This window comes from Glycine max, chromosome 1 (genome assembly GCF_000004515.6).
Source record: "Glycine max cultivar Williams 82 chromosome 1, Glycine_max_v4.0, whole genome shotgun sequence".
Taxonomy (NCBI): domain Eukaryota; kingdom Viridiplantae; phylum Streptophyta; class Magnoliopsida; order Fabales; family Fabaceae; genus Glycine; species Glycine max.
The window spans coordinates 7238033-7257252 of NC_016088.4; the positions used below are offsets into that span (position 1 = coordinate 7238033).

The following is a 19220-nucleotide window of genomic DNA, read 5'->3' on the forward strand; positions in this document are numbered from 1 at the left end:
TGATTTTAGGTTTGTCATCATCAAAAAGGGAGAGATTGTGGAAGCAAAGCTTCCAAGCTTATTTTGATGATGTCAAAGAGTCAAGTCAAGAATCAAGGTTCAAGCAAGTTTCAAGAATCAAAGAGTCATTCAATCAAGAATCAAGATTCAAGTAAAAATTCAAGAGAAGACTCAAGATATGCAAGAACTTCAAGAAAAGCATCAAGATAAGTATAAAAATATTTTTTCAAAGAAAAGATTGAATAGCACAATTTGTCCAAAAGAATTTTTCAAAGAAAAATCTTTTACCAGAGTTTTTACTCTCTGGCAATCGATTACCATAAGACATTAATCGATTACTAGAAGCCCAAACAGTTTTATAACTGTTTTACAAAGTAGTAATCGATTACCATGGGCATGAAATCGATTACCAATATTTTTGAACGTTGGATTTCAAATTTCAAGAGTCACAACTTGTGATAAAACATTTTCAAACATGTGTAATCGATTACACAACATTTGTAATCGATTACCAGTGTTTCTAAATGTTGGTTTTCAAATCTAAACATGAAGAGTCACATCTGTTGATGTGTAATCGATTACACTATAATGGTAATCGATTACCAGTGACTGGTTTTGAAAAATAAATTGCCAAGAGCCACGAATTTCAAAGTGACTAGTTTTCAAGAAAGTCACAACTTTTAAGTGACTAGTTTTGAAAGAGAGTCACAACTTTTAAGTGACTAGTTTTCAAGAGAGTCACAACTTTTAAAAGTGACTAGTTTTGAAGAAATTGCCAAAAGTCACAACTTTTAACATGATTTCTTCAAGAACCATCAAATGGCTATAAATATGTGACCATGGCACGAATTTCATAAGATACTGATTACTAAATCATTCTCAACATCTTTTTAAAAGTTTTTGTTCAATACTTGCTTTGTCAAGAAAAGTTCATTGGGCAAAAACTTGTGCTATTCTATTTTCCTCTCCTCCTTCATTCTTACAAAAAGCTTTTCAAGAGACCTACTCTTGGTGACTGTTTTTCAAGAAAAAGGTCTTCTTGGTTAAACACTGGACTCAAAAGACTAACCGCTTTTGGGTTCATTGCAAGAAGTGGATTTGCTTCTTGGTTGATCACTGGATCCAAAAGAATAACCGCTTTTGGGTTCATTGCAAGAAGTGGGTACAACTTCTTGGTTGTTATCATTGGACTCAAAAGACTAACCACTTTTGGGTTCTTTGCAAGAAGTGGACATAACTTCTTGGTTGTAATCACTGAACACAAAAGAGAGGATTCCTTTGTGGTTCATTGCTTGTAAAGGATTTTACAAGGATAGTGGAAATCTCAAGCGGGTTGCTTGGGGACTGGATGTAGGGACGGGTTGTGGCCGAACCAGGATAAATCCGATTTTGCATTCTCTATTCCCTTATCTCTTTTACTTTCTATTGTCTTTACATTTCTGCAAGTTATTTTCCTTCATTTATTATTTTTGTAATTTGTTAACAAAGAAATAATTGAATCTAGGGAATAATTAAGAAAGGGAAAATTTTAATTAGGAATAGTCAACGAAATCTTAATTCAACCCCCCATTCTTAATATTTCTGAGGCCGCTTGTCCAACAAAGATTTGGTTATTAACTAAAGCAGGCACTCACTTTACACATCCCTCGTGTCTTAACCAAGTTACTATTGCTCTTCTCTTTTATTTTTCTTTTTAACAATTATGCACATTGTTCAAACATCGTCTGGTCCAAAGAACTTGTTTTTCCTTTGTATTTTCCTTTGCTTTTATTCTATCTTTGATTAATTGATTCTTTTTCTTTCTTTCTTTTTTCTTTTTCTTTTGCTTTCTCTTCTTATTGTTTTTGTTCTTTGTGTTTTTCTTTTGCTTTCTTTTTTTTATATTGGGACATTTATTTGGCCAATGGCTCAAAAAGAAGGGAATGCCCAGATCATTTCCACGAAACGCATATTATGATAACTAGAAATTCATGCAATATCAATCATAGACAATATCCATGCAGACACTCAAATACAAGGCTTTGTGGCCACACAAACACTAAGGCTTAGGGTTCGTTTCCACATTCAAGCCAAACCAGTGTTTCGATGATTGCTCTTTTATCAAGTCACACAAAACATCTGAGTCCATTTTGGCATTCGGGAAAGTCTTTCGTTGTTTTCACCCTCTAGGTGCACATTTCTTTTTTTTCAAAAAGAACCTTTTGTGTTTTGATCTGCGAACTTTCCAAAGAAAATTGGTGATCATTTTTTAAAAAAAAGCATGTTGGTTTTCAGTTTTTTTTTTTTTTTTTTGTAGAAAAAGTTTGAATCTTAGGCAAAGTTATAACCTGAGACTCTACTTATTAAAGGGACAAAGGGCGTGTGAAAGAAAAGAAACCATACACAAATCCCCCTTTCTTTTTGCTTAGTTTTTTCTTGTTTCAAACAATCTAATGCAAGCTCCATTGGAGCTTGTAGGCCTAGGATCTTCTTCATCAATGGATTCCTTTGCTTCTTGGAAGATGAATGGCAGCAAAATGGAGAAGGAAGAGAGAGAGGAGACACCACTTCAAGGAGAAGATGAGTCTAGAAGAAGCTCACCACCATAGGAGGCCATGGATAAGAGCTTGGAGGAAGAAGGAGATGAATGAAGGGAGAGGAAGAAAAGAGCTCGAAATTTTATGCTCTAGAAGAACTCTGAAATCTGAAATTTAATTTTCAAATGATCAAAGTTGAAAAAATGCACACACATGACCTCTATTTATAGCCTAAGTGTCACACAAAATTGGAGGGAAATTTGAATTTCAATTCAAATTTCACTTGAATTTGAAATTGAATTTGTGGAGTCAAATTTTTGAGCCAAAATTTCACTAATTATGATTAGTGAATTTCAGTTATGGTTCAGCCCACTAATCCAAGATCAATTCCAAGATTCTCCACTAATTGTGCTTAGGTGTCATGAGACATGTAAAGCATGAAGGACATGCACAAAGTGTGACTATATGATGTGGCAATGGGGTGTAGTAAGAAAATGTTCACCTCCCCCTCTAAAATTTAATTGGATTGGGGGTTCTACCAATTCAATTAAATTTATTTCCCAACACACACATCAAATATTCACTTAGTGCATGTGAAATTACAAAACTACCCCTAATACAAAAACTAGTCTAGGTGCCCTAAAATACAATAGCTGAAAAATCCTATATTTCTAGGGTACCCTATGATGGAAGCTTGCTTGTGGGGCTTCTATGGAGGCTGGATCTTTGAGCTTCAATGAGATCCTTTAATGGTGATTTTCCACCATGGAGATGCAGCGGAAGACAAAGGAGAAGAGGTGAGAGGAGGCGCCATCCACTAGGAAATAAGCCATGGAAGAAGGAACTTCACCACCAAGATGAGCCTTGGATAAGAAGCTTGGAGAGGATGCTTCAATGGAGGAAAAGAAAGAGGGAGAGAAAGAGAGAGAGGGGAGCACGAAATTGAAGGAAGAAAAAAGGAGAGAAGTTGAACTTTGAGTTGTGTCTCACAAGACTCTCATTCATCAAAGTTACAACAAGTGTTACACATGTTTCTATTTATAGACTAGGTAGCTTCCTTGAGAAGCTTTCTTGAGAAAACTTCCTTGAGAAGCTTCTTTGAGAAAACTTCCTTGAGAAGCTAGAGCTTAGCTACACACACCCCTCTCATAACTAAGCTCACCTCCTTGAGAAGCTTCCTTAAGAAGATTTCTAAAGAAGCTAGAGCTTAGCTACACATACCTCTCTAATAGCTAAGTTCACCTCCTTGAGATGAGAAGCTAGAGCTTAGCTACACACCCCCTATAATAGCTAAGCTCACCCCCATGACAGAATACATGAAAATACAAAAAAAAAATCCCTACTACAAAGACTACTCAAAATGCCTTGAAATACAAGGCTAAAACCCTATACTACTAGAATGGCCAAAATACAAGGCCCAAACAAAGGAAAAACTTATTCTAATATTTACAAAGATAAGTGGGCTCATACTTAGTCCATGGGCTCGAAATCTACCCTAAGGCTCATGAGAACCCTAGGACTTTCCCTTGGATCTCTGGCCCAATCTACTTGGAGTCTTCTATCCAATGCCCTTGCGGGGTAGGATTGCATCATCCTACCTACATTATGGAGCCCTAAATACAAGGACCAAATATAAGGATATCCTAATCTAATATGTACAAAGATAATTAGACCCAACCCTGGCCCATGGGCTCAGAAATCTACTCTAAGGTTCATGAGAACCCTAGGACCTTCTTAAGCAGTTCTAGCCCAATCCTCTTGGAGCCTCTTGCTCATGGCTCTGGTGACTGGTCCCTTCCTAAGAAACTGTTGTAAATTGTATACAACTCCTCCCATTTATAGTTCTTTTTGTGGTATTGTAATTACTTTTTGTTAATATAGGTAATCATTACTCAGTATCCCAATTTTGTGTATTTAATGATCATTCCATTTCAATTTCAGGTAAAATGGGCAAGATTGGTGAAGTGTAGAATTTATTGATTTGTTATGTCGTTTCACACGCTGAGCGAGCAATCCGCTAAGCACAACATCCGCTGGCTGAGCGCATAGAAGACTCTGGAAGAAGGATGAGTTGTATAGAAGCCCTGAGTGAGTGTTAACTCGCTAAGCGCACCGCTTACATCCTCCAGGCTGAGCGAGAAGACTGGCGCTAACCCAAAAGCCACTTATGTGCGTGTTAGTCACTTTATATGACTAACTTTTGTATAGAAATCATTTTCCAAAGCTTGTATAGTTCCCCAATTTATGGTTATTTTGGAGTAAATTTTGTAAATAAATCTTGTTTTATGGTTAAAGTTGTCTCTAGAACATTTCCATTGGATTTAATGATGAAATCTGTGCATTTTCAGGTGAAAAAGAGGCTAAGTTTTGAATTGCAAAAAGTAGCAGTTGGGCTAAGCTCAGTAGTTGGGCTAAGTGCATATCCACCGCTAAGCGCAGCTTCAGCGTGCTTAGCGCAAAGGAGAATCTGGCAGAGCATCAGCATCAAAGCCACACGATAAGCGCGAGATCAGTGCACTAAGCGCAAAAGGTGCCTTCAGCCAGGCTAAGCGCGAGACTGGCGCTAAGCTCAATTTCACTTACCCATGCTAAGCACGAAGGTGGCGCTAAGCGTAGCGTCGCGATTTTAGAGCCTATTTAAAGTCTGCCTTGTGCAGAATTAGGGTACATCTTGTAGGACAGCTTTTACAGACTTACACAATGCCCAGGGCACAGAATCACACAGTAGCCACAATGCCTATTTCGGGAAAAGAGCCCTGGAAGCAGTAAAGAGGAACAGCTTGTGCATTGTTAGTCGGTGAAAACGACTAACTTTTGTGTATAAAACTTGTATAAATTGTATCAAACTCTCCCAATTTATGGTTATTTTGTAGTGTTATAAGTATTTTTTGTTAAGTATAGGTAATAAATACTTAGTATTTTCATTTTGTGTGTTTAATAATCATTTTCTCTCAATTTCAGCTTAATTAGGCAAGCTTTGGAAAATGTTATTTTTCACCTTCTCGCTAAGCCAATCTGTTGGCTTAGCGAGTGACTGCCAAGCGCAACACTCCTGAGCTAAACGCGAGGAAGACTCTGGAAGAAGATGAGTTGTACAGGTTCGCTAAGCGCACCGCTTCATCTCACTAAGTGCACTGCTTTAGTTTATCCACTAAGCGAGAAAGGCGCACTAAGCCAAAAATTACTAATGTGGGCTAAGCGGTCCATAAGTGCGCTAAGCACACGAGCACGAACAAGGCCACCTATTTAAGCCTGAAATCAGATTTTAGAAGGGGAGTTTGGACTGGGATTCAGAGCTTTGCATGTCTAGGGTTTCTAGAGAGAGAAAGGTCCAAGTTCCAAAGAGTTTTGAGAGGTTTTGTTGTGTGAAGATCTGCAGAGACCAAAGCTTGAAGCAAGAGCCGGTTTAAGAGCTTGAGATGAGTTTGTGAGTGATTGTGAGATCCTAGAGGTGAAGGAGACATCCTCACCACTTGTATTTTTGCAATCTTTCATCTTGTTCTTCTCTTTGTTGTTAAGAAGGCTTCCTGGTATGGAAAGCTAAATCCTCTATTGGATCTTCCCTGTAGGTACCTGATGTATATATATTTCTATCTATTTAATGATGTTTTGTGTGTTCTATGTGCTATCTGCTTTGCATTCCAGTATGCCTTTACCTTGATCACGTAGATGCATGCTTTGATAGGGTCATTCAACAGTGGAAACTGGTCTGACTCTAAAGTCCTTGATAGTGCAGGGCTGAGTTGTCATGCTTTCATGAGGAATCGGGGTATAATTTAGTTGAGTATGTGTGTCTTAATGCGGTCCTGGTTAAGTTTAGTCTTACAAGAGGAATATGCGGATGATGCTTGATCAGGATTAGGCTAAACTATCATGAGGAATCGAGGTTTAATATCTCAGGAGACACCATAAGAACACATGAGCATTGTCAGATAGAGAATATCTTTTTAGCATCAGTCACCTATTAGGAAGACCAACGTGTTCTCTACTTTTTTTTACACATCATTTCTCTCGCGTGATTTTCTTTCTTTTTGCACAGATAGTTTATACACCTGTTCATATTCACACTTACCTTTACACACCAGACACCTATTTGCTGAAATAGCTTACCAAATAACACAAGTTCCCCGAGTGTTCGATACCCAGTTCTTACCGTTTTATACTACTTGTGTGATCCGGTGCACTTGTCGAAAGTCGAACATGCATTGAAGCCTAGGTTTTATCATTTGAGAAAGATTATTGACTAGAGAGTGAGTGTGAGATGCTGAGAGGAGGAGGAGGAATCCTCCTTCTTGTGTAAGAAACTATCATTCTCTGCTTTTAATCTCATTTATTGTTAGGGTTTCTTTGCAATGGCTGGCTAAACACCCTAGTTGGGGATTTCTAATGAACAACTGATGTAAATACCTAATATCTAATTGATTATGTTTTATGTGTTCAATGCTTCATTCAATGCTTAATGTTTGTAGGCTTTTGGTCTGATCACCCACTTGTGTGCACAGTTAGGTGGCTTTAGCATTGGGAAATGTACTGTTGTCTTAGAACTTGATTGAAGCAGGATCGAAACTTAGTCTTACATGAGGGATCTGCGGGTTAAGTTTTGGTTTTAATTATGCTATTTAGTTTAGGTATAGTCTTACATGAGGGATCTGCGGATGAAACTCAGTTTAAGTTAGTCTAAACCTAAGAGGGTTGCCTAAATCGGGCCTAGTCTTACATGAGGGATCTGCGGACGAAGCTTTGATATTCAGCCTGACGAGGGATCGAAGGTTTAGTAATTTAGGCTACAACATAGAACACAAGAACACGATTGATTAGAGAAATATATTTCCATGCATCAGCTTGTTTGTTAGAAAGACCCAACATTTCTACCTATTGCTGTCATTTTATTTACCTTGCATTTTATAGTTTTTAGCATAATAGTTTAGTTTAAATTCTGTTTGAAATTATCATTTATACATGTTCTCTCAACAATGCTTCGATTCTGAACTTAATTCAGGCTAACATTAGTTCCCTGTATTCGATACTCGGATTCATACGTTTTAATTTTAAATACTTGACGATCCGGTGCGCTTTCCGGTAAACCCCATTGAAATTTCCTTGAGACATAAATGCACAAAAAGTAACTGCAATGGGGAGCGATCAGCGCGCTAAGCGAGCGATGATCTCGCTAAGCGTGCAACCGCCGACAGGATTGCCTATTTAAGCTAAAATCTCGAATTTGGAGGAAAAAAAAAGTGAGAGAGTTTTTTTTAGGTCTTTTTAGTTTTTAGCTCTAGCTGTGGAGAGATTGAGAGATAGCAGAGCCTGACGAGAAAGCCATCTTGCGGAGCTGTGGATGAGATTTTGAGTGATTGTGAGGTTTCTAGAGGTGGAGGAGACACCCCCACTACTTGTACTTCTTAAGTCTTTCATTTTCTCTTTTCATTGTTGTAAAAGAAGCTTCCCTACTATGGAAAGCTAAATCCTCAGTTGGTTCTTCCTATGGGGTACTTGATGAAAATACGTTCATATTTATCTAATGATGTTTTATGTGTTCACTATGCTATCAGTACTTAATTCTAGTGTGCATTTGCCTTGATCATGCAACTGCATGCTTAGTTAGGGTCACTCAACATTTGGAAAAGGGAGAAGAGAGACACAAAAATAATTCAGGCAGTTAGTCCTTGTCGAATTCTTTTTGGCAAAGGGAGAAGAGAGACACAAAAGAATTAAGGCGGTTAGTCCTTCGTTCTTTTGGAAAAGGGAGAAGAAAGACACAAAAAGAATTCAGGCGGTTAGTCCTTGTCGAATTCTTTTTTACAAAGGAACAAGAGAATAAAAAGATATAGCAAACTTTTGTTTTCTGTGAAAGAACAAGGTTTGGAAACCAGAAAACTCAGAAAGCTTTTGGCAAAGGAAAAAGAAGAAGAAGAAGAAAATATTCAAAAGTAAATTGGAAAAGTTATTCTTTAAATGCAAGTCAAGGTCTTGCTTTTATAGACTCTCCGTGTCTGGTCAAGAAAACCATTGGAAGAGTTATGACCTTGAGAAAACCTAAAAACCATTGGAAGAGTTGCATATTTTGATTTTTATTCAAAACTTGTCACTGGTAATCGATTACCAAAATCATGTAATCGATTACACAAAGCTTTTTATGAAAGGATATGACTCTTCACAATTGATTTTGAATTTCAACGTTCAGATACACTGGTAATCGATTGCCAATATCTTGTAATCGATTACACCATTTTGAAATCAATTGGAACGTTGCAAATTCAGTTAAAAACTTTTTGAAATCAAACTTTGCCACTGGTAATCGATTACAAGAAACTGGTAATCGATTACCAGAGAGTAAAAACTCTGGTAACTTAGAAAATTTGAAAAGAACTCTTTTGAAAAACAAAATTGTGCTATGTTTGTTTTTTGAAAAATCTTTTCAATACTTCCCTTGTGAAGTCTTCTTGACTTCTTCTCTTGAATCTTGAATTCATCTTTTCTTGAATCTTGAAATCAAACTTCTCTTTATTCTTGAATCTTCTTGATTTCTTCTTATGAAGCTTGAAATTAAACTTGATCTTGAACTTGTTGACTCAATCTTGAAATCATTCTTTGGGCTTTTTGTCATCATCTTTTTCATCATCTAAACTACTTGAATTAACTTGATTCATCATCATGAAGCTTGCTTCTACAATCATCTCCCTCTCCATCATGGGAGGTGCTACTTGGATTGCCAAATCCCTCCACCTCTGGGTGTACTCCTTGAAAGACTCGTGCTCCTGCTTACACATGTTTTGCAATTGCGTTCTATCGAGAATCATGTCAGTGTTGTATTGATACTGCCTGATCTGGGAAGCTTCCAAGTTAATATACCAAGTGATTCTCGCCCCGGCCAAACTCTCTTGAAAAAAGTGCATTAAGAGTTTCTCATCTTTTGAGTATGCCTCCATCTTTCGACAATACATCTTCAAGTGATTCTTGGTACAAGTGATCCCTTTGTACTTGTCGAAGTATGACACCTTAAAACTAATTATTATAGTTTATACTTTCTAATAATATACATTTTAATATAAGTTTATGACTATAACATTTAAATTGTATTCAACCCTTCAAAAATATTTTTATCTAAATTTATCATAAACTTATTTAAGATAATTCTTTTAGGTTTAAATTTATTTTTAATTCTAACAAAATAAAATATTTTATTTTAGTCCTTAAAAAAATCTTTAGTTTTCATTTCTTATAAATCTAAAATCATTACTTTTGTTCATACTATGTGGCACTTGTTAATTGTATATATGTTAAACAAAATTTCAAAAGATTATTCCATTAGGAAATAAAAATAATTATTTCAAATTTTAGAGAGATGAAAAAAAAATGTTTTATGTAGACTAAAACCAAAATTCGCTCCAAAATTTATATTAATGTACATGCAACTTAACTTTTTTTCCTCTTTAGTATAATTATTAATTATTAATTTAAAAACTTAACTATCGTTTACTTTTTTTTCTTTCCTCCTAACTTCTTGCATTCAATTGAAGTGTAGAATAACATAAGTAAAAAATCAAAGGACAACCAGTTTAGTTTTCAAAGGTATAATTCAAGTTTAAAAAGGTCTCTAAAATTACAGTTTATATGTTACTTTAATTTTGTCATTAAAAGACTTTTTCTTAAAGTTAACGCGTGAACAAATGTCCACATATGCAACATCAACTATCACTTACACAAAAATGATAGGCGTTAAAATTTTAAGTTTAACAAAAGATTTTAAACGACATGATTAAATAACAGAAAAATTACACTTTCACTAATTTTTTGAAATTTTAATAATATAATGATGATTTTGTCTTTAAACATCTAAATAGACCACAATTCAATTCCTAAAAGAATAAAAATTCTTATTTAGTACGGTACAAAAATTTCATTATGACAAAATTTTTAAGATCATTTTATATAATTTAATAATTAATTTAATGTTAAATTTTATTTTTCAATGATTAATTTAACCTTAAGTTGTAAAGCTGAAGCACTAACATGTCATTTAAGTTGTACCGGGTAGGATTTAATTTTTATTAAATTGTTGCAATTTACATATTCAAGAACAAATACCATGATTTATCCAATTTTAATACTTTCAGAAACCAAAATTGACTCTTTACCCTGAAATCAAACAAGTAAATGTGAACATAAAATTGCATGATGACACTGACAGCAATTGTTTCAAAGTTGAACAGGTGAACTTGGTGATCTGAGTGCAGTTAGTTCCACCGTCCCATGTCAAGTTGCAGCAAGAGATGCTTAGTACTGTTGGAAAAGTGCAAGAACATGAATCACCTCAAGCAAGCCCATGCCCATGCCCAAGTATTCACCACTGGGCCTTGACACCAACACCTTGGCCCTAAGCAGGCTTTTGGGTTTCTGCTCCCACCCTCATCAGGGAAGCCTCACCTATGCATGCAGAGTCTTTGAACGCATTCACCACCCCACACTTTGCATATGCAACACGATAATCAAAACCTTCCTCCTCAATGGGAACTTCTATGGCACCTTTCATGTCTTCACCAAGATACTGCAGGGTGGTTTGAGCCCTGACAACTACACCATCCCTTATGTGTTGAAGGCTTGTGCTGCCCTTAGAGATTGTTCTTTGGGTGAAATGGTTCATGGGTACAGCTCAAAATTGGGTCTTGTGTTTGATATCTTTGTGGGTAATAGTTTGATGGCAATGTATTCTGTGTGGGGATGTGGTTGCTGCAAGGCACGTGTTTGATGAAATTCCTAGGTTGAGTGCAGTGTCTTGGAGTGTTATGATATCAGGGTATGCCAAAGTGGGTGATGTTGATTCAGCTAGGTTGTTCTTTGATGAAGCACCTGAGAAGGATAGGGGAACTTGGGGTGCCATGATTTCCGGGTATGTGCAAAATAGTTGCTTCAAGGAAGGACTCCATTTGTTTCGTCTGTTGCAGTTGGCTCATGTGGTTCCTGATGATTCTATATTTGTGAGCATTCTTTCTGCATGTGCTCATTTGGGGGCTTTGGATATTGGCATCTGTACACACAGATACTTATCTGAATCGAAAAACAGTGCCATTGAGCCTTCGTTTGAGTACTAGTTTGCTAGACATATATGCTAAATGTCGGAATTTGGAGTTGACTAAAAGATTGTTCAACTCGATGCCAGAGAGAAACATTGTGTTTTGGAATGCCATGATTTCTGGTTTGGCTATGCATGGAGATGGAGCAAGTGCACTCAAGCTGTTTTCAGATATGGAAAAGGCTGGGATAAGGCCTGATAATATAGCATTCATAGCTGTTTTCACTGCTTGTAGGTATTCAGGAATGGCACATGAAGGTTTGCAGTTGCTACATAAGATGTGTAGTGTGTACAAAATTGAGCCTAAGAGTGAACAGTATGGTTGTCTAGTTGACTTGTTAACCCGAGCCGGGCTTTTTGAAGAAGCAATGGTTATGATGAGAAGGATAACTTCTAACTCATGGAATGGCTCAGAAGAGACATTGGCTTGGAGAGCATTTCTGAGTGCATGCTGCAACCATGGACATGCTCAACTAGCCCAATGCGCGGCTGAAAGACTCTTGCGGTTGGAAAATCATAGTGGGGTCTATGTTTTGCTTTCTAGTTTATATGGAGCATCTGGGAAACACAGTAATTCCAGAAGGGTGAGGGATATGATGAGAAACAAAGGGGTGGACAAGGCACCTGGTTGCAGCACGGTGGAGAGTGATGGGGTTGTGAATGAATTCATTGCTGGTGAAGAAACGCACTCACAAATGGAGGAAATACACCCAATTTTGGAGAAATTGCATATGCAGTTAGACTAGAATCATTATAGTATTCAGGGATCAACCAGTTCCATTAGCTGGTTCACTAATTTGCCACAACAAGTCTATTTGTTTTACACAGGAACCAGACACAATGAAGTTGAAATTTGAAAATGAAATACTCATTAGACCAAAACAGAAAGAACAAATTAATTTGTAAAACACAAAAATTTATAGACCCACATTACATTTCTGCAGTTGAAATTCAATATATCAGCTTTTAAAAATGATAAAAAAAAATGAAAAGAATCTGAAATTTAGTTAAAATCTGGAACTGTTTTAGCTTCTCGTAAAATTAACTACTTTCAAACAATAATTTTTATAATTGTTAACGAACATAAATTAGAATTTTTTTTTTAAAAAAAAACATCTAAAGAATAATCTAGCAGTTATACTGGAAACACCTTTTATCTTCTTTTTTTCTAATCTGCAACAAAACGGTCCATAGTACCATCATTAGACTTGCGTGTTTAATTTTACTTTCTATTCAAAACAACTTACAATTAGAAATTTATCAAAGCCAAGCAAAATTAAAAATAATATTTTAAAAAATGTTTGTTTAAGACTTTTTCCCCAAAAAAATACATTTTTTATTTCTTTAATATGCTTGGTTAACATTATTATAATAATTAAAATCTGAAAAAGTATCAGATTTTAGGCAAACTTCCCTTTATCCAAACTAAAACACGCAAGCATTGCCAAGGTTTCAACTTATACTTTCGATTCTGTATAAACTTAAATACAACGAATATATCATTCATGGAAAGCATTTGCCTAAATACAACGAATCCCCTTTCATTAAAAGGGAGAACCCAATGGAGATTCATTTTAGCTTTAAATATTTTAGTCCTTCAATTTGAAAATATATCATTTTTAATACTACAAATTAAAATTCGTATGTTTTAATCTCTCAAATCCACAATAGTTTTTCGATCCCTCTTGTAGTAAAAAAATCACCACAGGTTGTCCTCCATTCAAACATCCAAAAATAAGTCAGAAGAGACAAAAAATATTTCACAAATTTAAAAAACTAAATAAGTACATTTTAATTTGAAAGACTAATAAAGACAACCGAGAGATTAAAATCATATTTAAGTTTTTCATTTTTTGCACAGTAATATTACTTTTTACTGAAAAATATGTAATATCATTCTTCAATTTTTGAAGTTGATATCAAGAGTCCAAGACTATCTTATCTATAATACAACTTTTTGGAGCGTGGAAAGCTCTTAAACAGTACACTTAAAACGACTGTTTTACTATAACAAGATAGATTTTGACAAAATTGGATTACCTATTTGGCTATTTCATTGAGATAATTAGAGGAACAATTGTTTCAATAATTATACAAGTGCACTTCCTGAAGAGAAAAAATTATAAATATTTAGAGCTTTCATTAAACAAGGAAGTCTCCATCAGAAACTTCAAGCACTTTATGGAAACCAATGGGATTGACACCGGGCCGGAATGCATTTCCCTCAATGTACCTGCCAAGAGCATATAATTACTCAGTTCAAAGAACAAGATAATTGGTGATTTGCACTACTTTGTTGGAAACTCACATTTCTTTCAAAAATGGATGCTTGTAAAAGGGTTCAGGAATTCTCCCCGAAAACTGATTGTGATCCAAGTACCTGTAATCAAGATTAAAAATAAATTGAAATTGTCAAAACTTCACAAAGAAGAAAATCAAGTTTCTTGTAAGTGTTTGAGAAACATATTTGTCAATCTAACTAGCAGATGGAAAGGAATTCATAGCAGAGTTTCAATCTCCATTTTCCAATTTCCACATAAAATTAGAATTCAGAGTCAAGTGTATAGTATTGAAGCTAATAGTAGAGCATCAAGACCATACTTTGTCAGCGAGAATTAATAAATGAAAGCAAGTAAAACATGTGTTTGTAGTTCTTATATCGCATTAAGAGAACTCAATGCCTAAAAGTCAGGGTTTGCAAGTCTCAAGACCAAAAAGGGCAGACATACACTTGCATGAATTTCTATGACATCTATACACTGTTGTAATTGCCCACGCCATTGGATTTTCTAGGATCTATCAATTACAAAGAACTTTTTTTGTGGGTAAACCCAAAGAACAACAATATCAATAATCTTATCCCACTAGGGAAGGTGCAATATACAGATAACACAATGCCATTATTCATCTTACAGGCTTCTTTTACTTCTCCAACTCAAAATTCACAATAACAAGTCAAATTTTGTTTGTCCTCTTAGCATTCTAATCCTTCCATACTACAGGTTAATCCTTAGCCATCATTGAAAAGCTTATAAAATAGTTCTCACATCTTTCTTTGATATCATGATCTATATAACTAAAACTTTTTCTTGAATATCTCTTAGTACAAATTTCTTGATTTTCTTTCCCTATTATTGGCAAGCTTATATATCTTTTATCCTTCATTCTTTGCTCCACAATCTAGCTAAAACTCCTCAAAAGCTTCGAATGGTGTCTCATTCACAGCTTTCCTTGTCTCATTTCTAGCCTTTCAGTATCTTGCCCAATTTTCAGCATTATTACACTCATGTAAGTCCTTAAAACATCCCTTTTATTCCATACCCAGAACACTTACATTCCACGACTAAGATTCCTTATCTTTGTCCAAAACTTTTGATTCACCCAAGTCTACTTTAACAACTTTTCTAACCTTAGACATCTAATCATCCCAAATAAGGTTAGCATTACCTTATGATTCTCAATTACCTTCCTCCGATAATTTATTCTTAAAAGTCATATTTTACCATCATTTAATTCTTTGATTTGTAACTAGTCAGTTTTTCTATTTGTAGCTATTAAAATGAATACCAAGGATCAAGACACTGTTGTGTAGCAAGACTTTCTCATAGAATCACCTTGCAAACTCTTATATCAAAACTCCTTACCAAAAAAATCAATTTGCGACCTTGAGATTTCACTCTTATAAGTGATTAGATGTTCCTCTCGCTTCTTAAAACCCACATATGTCCCAAAAAAGTGAGCACCCTTGTTCATTTGGAGATCCATAGAACAAGTGCATAAATTAATATTAAAAGACATGTAAGTTGCAAACAAATAGGAAATTCAGGGTTCACTATAAGAAAAAAAATCATTGAATCCCTATTTGACGTACAACACTTTTAACGCCGATTCAAAATTCAAAACAACTGCAGAAAGACAAACTTACAAGTATGTCAATTTAGGAATACGAGCAACGGAAGATGGTATAACTCCTGACATTTTGTTGTAGGATAGGTACCTGCCCTCCAGCATACAATCAACATGTTATGGAAATTCCATGGAATAAGAGATAGATCTTGAGAACAGAAAAATTATTGTATAGCAACACTGTCTCCCCCCACCCCACCCACACACACACTCACAAAGGAAGGAGGGAGAATGATAAGTGGTACACAGGGAAAGAAGAAAAAGCAACACTCACAAGATCTCAAGACTGGTTAAGTTAGCAAGCTGTGCAGGCATTCCTCCAGTAAAATAATTATTGTTTAGATACCTGGTTACAGAACAAAACTTGTTAAAATTTAGGGAATAATGCATTTTATTTAAGATCAAAGGAAACTATATGGAGGAAAATAATTCACCAGCAATAACTTACAGATTGCGTAGTGCAGGAAAGCAACCTTCAATACGAATGAGTTCCCTTATGGTACCTACTAAATGATTGTTACCAGCATCCCTATAAGCATAACAGTATTATAATTATAATGAGAAACAATTGAGTAAGATATAAATAGTGTACTCTGAATTAGGAGATTATCAAAATGATTTGATTATTACAAGTGCCGAAGATTTTGCAGTGTGCCCAATTCTGGTGGTATTCTTCCAGTTAAACGGTTTTCATGGAGATAAAGATAGCGAAGGTCTTGAAGATTTGCTAGCTCCTTCGGAATTTCTCCCTTGAAATTGTTGAAGCTTAGGTACCTGCATAAAGATATGACATCTCAATTGTAAAAAAATATGAAAAATGGTGAAAGAAAGACAAGCAAGCCCAGAGATAGTAAGAAGGTTAAAGTTACTCACAGATGTGTTAAACTTTTAAGCTCGCCAATTTCTGGAGGAATTGCATCCTGTAGTTTGTTCCACCTCAAATTTCTGGGAAGAAACAAAGGCCAATAATGAACCATACATTCCACATCTTAGAACCAAAATTACCAAAGATCAACAATTGTTTGCACAAAGGCAGGGTTAAAGGCAAAATCTTCAAGTTTCTAACATAAAAAACACTGTCTGTAATTGTACTGCATCATATCAAAATACAAGTTTCAAAACAAAACGCAAGGAGAAACCACAGTTGAAGAGGGATCAGAAAATTCATACAATATTTTAAGGCGCTTCAACCGTCCAATTTGAGGAGGAATAGGCCCTGTCAGCTTGTTATTGTGAAGATCACTGCCATAAGCACACAGTAAATCAATTCATAGGAAATTCAAAAGTAAGAACCAAAATGGAAGCCCTTCAATGCCACACATATTGCAATTTAAAACAAAACCAAATACAGATAAAACTGCAGGCAAATAATGCATCATCTTATCAAGTGTATCTAAATCTTCCATTCATACTCATAGTTTTGTAACAAGCCAACAAACGCCAATCAATTAAACAACCGTATATCAATCCTCCCTAGTGGGCTTTCAAACATCCAACTCCAACACAACCATATGCATTAACCCAAAACACATATTTCTCAACCTTTTTCAAGGATCAAAACTTAATGAAACATAAGTTAAAAAGACACTTACAGCCGTGTAAGATCCAACAAGCTGGTAACAGCAGTGGGAAAAGGTCCAACAATCGACACCGCATACACCTCACTGCAAACAACCAAATCTCAATCTTATTTACACCAACTCCGCATACCTCAAATCTCATCCACAACAACTGAACTTAAAAATCAAAACCTTTTTTTCCATCAATTCCAAAAAAACACATCATTTTTTTTTTCTAAATCAAGTGAAGAACTTAGAGATACGATGCTCACAGCTCGGTAACAACACGATAATCACCGACAGTGGAACACGTGACACCAGACCAAGGAGGAAGATCCCCATCTCCACATGGATCATCATCGACCCACGCATACACCACTCTCCACCCAAGCGAAGCCTTGATCTCGTTCAAAGCCTTAACTGCAAAATTCCCCAAAGAAACGAAACACATAAATGACTCCGACCCATCACGTGAAAAAGCGAAAAACGACGGCCCAACGGACCGAATTTGAGAAAAGGTGAGAGAAAACGACATGGGTAGGTGCGAGAAGAAAGGGTCTGAGTTAAGAAGCTAACGTTACCGTCACGCTTGAGGGTCTTGCAGTGCGAAAGGTGGAGAATTGAGAGAAGGGTAATGAGGACGAAGGGGAATGAAGTAAAGGGTGCACGCGCCATTTTGAGAGCGCTTCGAGAAATCGTTCGTTCGTTGTTGTCGCTGTAAATCGGTTTTTCTTTCCTTTTTTGATGTTCGGAGAGTGGAAACGTAGATCCGAAGTGTTGGTGGTGTTGAGCGAGATGTTTTCTTGTGCGTCTTTAACTGTGTTTGATTCAGATTTTGCAAAATAGAATTGAGATTTGAAGGAAAGAGAGAGAAAGTGTGGGATTTGATTAATTGAAGTTGAGTTGAGAGTGAGCGAACGCGGTATCAAGTTGGAAAATGAACATCCATCCAACAGGACCAACACACACTCGTCAGCGTTCGGCACTGAAATTTTATGCTATTGTTTTTTGCCACACATTACTTTTTCTTTTTTTTTATCACTTTTATAGTATATTTTTGAGATATTGGGTTTTGGCCTGTTTGGTTTGGTTGAGATTGACTATGACCCTTTATCCGGTTTTGGTCGTTAAAATGGCAAAACAAGAGCGCCACTGCCATTTGTCCATTTTTTTTAAGAGGGTAGGAATATATATTTTTTAAGAGTCTTATTAACTAGTGTTATTAGAGCATTAGTTAAGAAATTAAAAAAAAATATCTATTATATAAATTATAAGAAGACATTAAAAAAATATCTATCATATAAATTATCAGAAGACGTAAAAAAAGTTATATGCAACGTAATTTTTTATCTCTTATTAAAAATATTTCTACTTTAAGTTTTTAATCAATATCTTTAGTGCATTGTTAGCATTTTTCATTTCTTAATTAGTTAAAATTTATTAAAAAGTATAAAATGAGGAAGCAAAATCATTAAAAATGATGTGAAATCCATATAATTTTGTTATTTTTAATAAATTTTAATCAATAAGAAAAAATATGTGTAAAAGAGTGTGTCAATTGTGAGAGAGTGTGTTTCAAATATTTTTCTTTTTAAATACAACGGTAAAAAAATTATATATTAACGAAATAAAATAATTTTACGGTAGTATTATTCAATTACAAAATATCATATATAATAAATTTGTTTACGTTTATAATAACTACATTAATAATTACACTAATAATATGTGATTGTATGAGAATCTAAAAGCTATATTCCACAAATCATTTCTAACTTTTTTTACTAGTCAAAAAGTTTGTTTAATTGTTCAATAAACAAGCTTTTTTAAGTAATTTCTATGTTTTTTTTAGTAACCTATAACATTTTTTGAAATGTTACGTGAAATTGTATTTTTTAAAATACTAGCTTTTAGTTTTTTATATTTTATTCCTTTTGTATCCTTAAAATATTCATTTAATTTTCTTATTATCCTTTTAAAATATGTCATTTTACATTTCTCAATTACTTCAGCAGCTAATTTTATCAAATGTTTATATTAATAAGCTAACTTAAAAGTTGTACACTACCAACTAATTTTTCAATTTTAAACTATTTTTTTAGCTAATTTTATCAAAAATAACCAAAATCATTTTGCACTATGAATATATAGTCATTATTAGAGTCT

At 35.0% G+C, this 19220-nt stretch overlaps 1 protein-coding gene and 1 pseudogene across 1 annotated transcript; one reads left to right on the plus strand and one right to left on the minus strand.

Moving 5' to 3' along the window:
• The first annotated feature begins 10669 nt into the window (after positions 1 to 10669).
• Positions 10670 to 12508, plus strand: LOC100803918 (pentatricopeptide repeat-containing protein At2g20540-like; annotated as a pseudogene).
• Positions 12509 to 13731: 1223 nt separating this feature from the next.
• Positions 13732 to 17729, minus strand: LOC100802317 (probable leucine-rich repeat receptor-like protein kinase At1g35710-like). Its single transcript, NM_001252762.1, has 11 exons — positions 17636 to 17729; positions 17327 to 17474; positions 17088 to 17159; positions 16666 to 16737; positions 16369 to 16440; positions 16126 to 16269; positions 15944 to 16024; positions 15770 to 15841; positions 15515 to 15586; positions 13898 to 13969; positions 13732 to 13822 (listed from the first exon to the last, which is right to left on the minus strand). Exons 1-11 carry the CDS (start codon positions 17727 to 17729, stop codon positions 13732 to 13734), a joined length of 990 nt encoding a protein of 329 aa, NP_001239691.1.
• Between the last annotated feature and the right edge of the window lie 1491 nt (positions 17730 to 19220).

What these genes read in the sequence shown, in the direction of transcription:
- LOC100802317 (NM_001252762.1), bottom strand. Translation starts at nt 17,729, where the DNA reads ATGGCGCGTGCACCCTTTACTTCATTCCCCTTCGTCCTCATTACCCTT. An exon ending in CTTAAAAGTTTAACACATCT is followed by an intron (nt 16,270 to 16,368) that starts GTGAGTAACTTT and finishes ATCTTTATGCAG; the next exon opens with GTACCTAAGCTTCAACAATT. An exon ending in CTGCAAAATCTTCGGCACTT is followed by an intron (nt 16,025 to 16,125) that starts GTAATAATCAAA and finishes TTATGCTTATAG; the next exon opens with GGATGCTGGTAACAATCATT.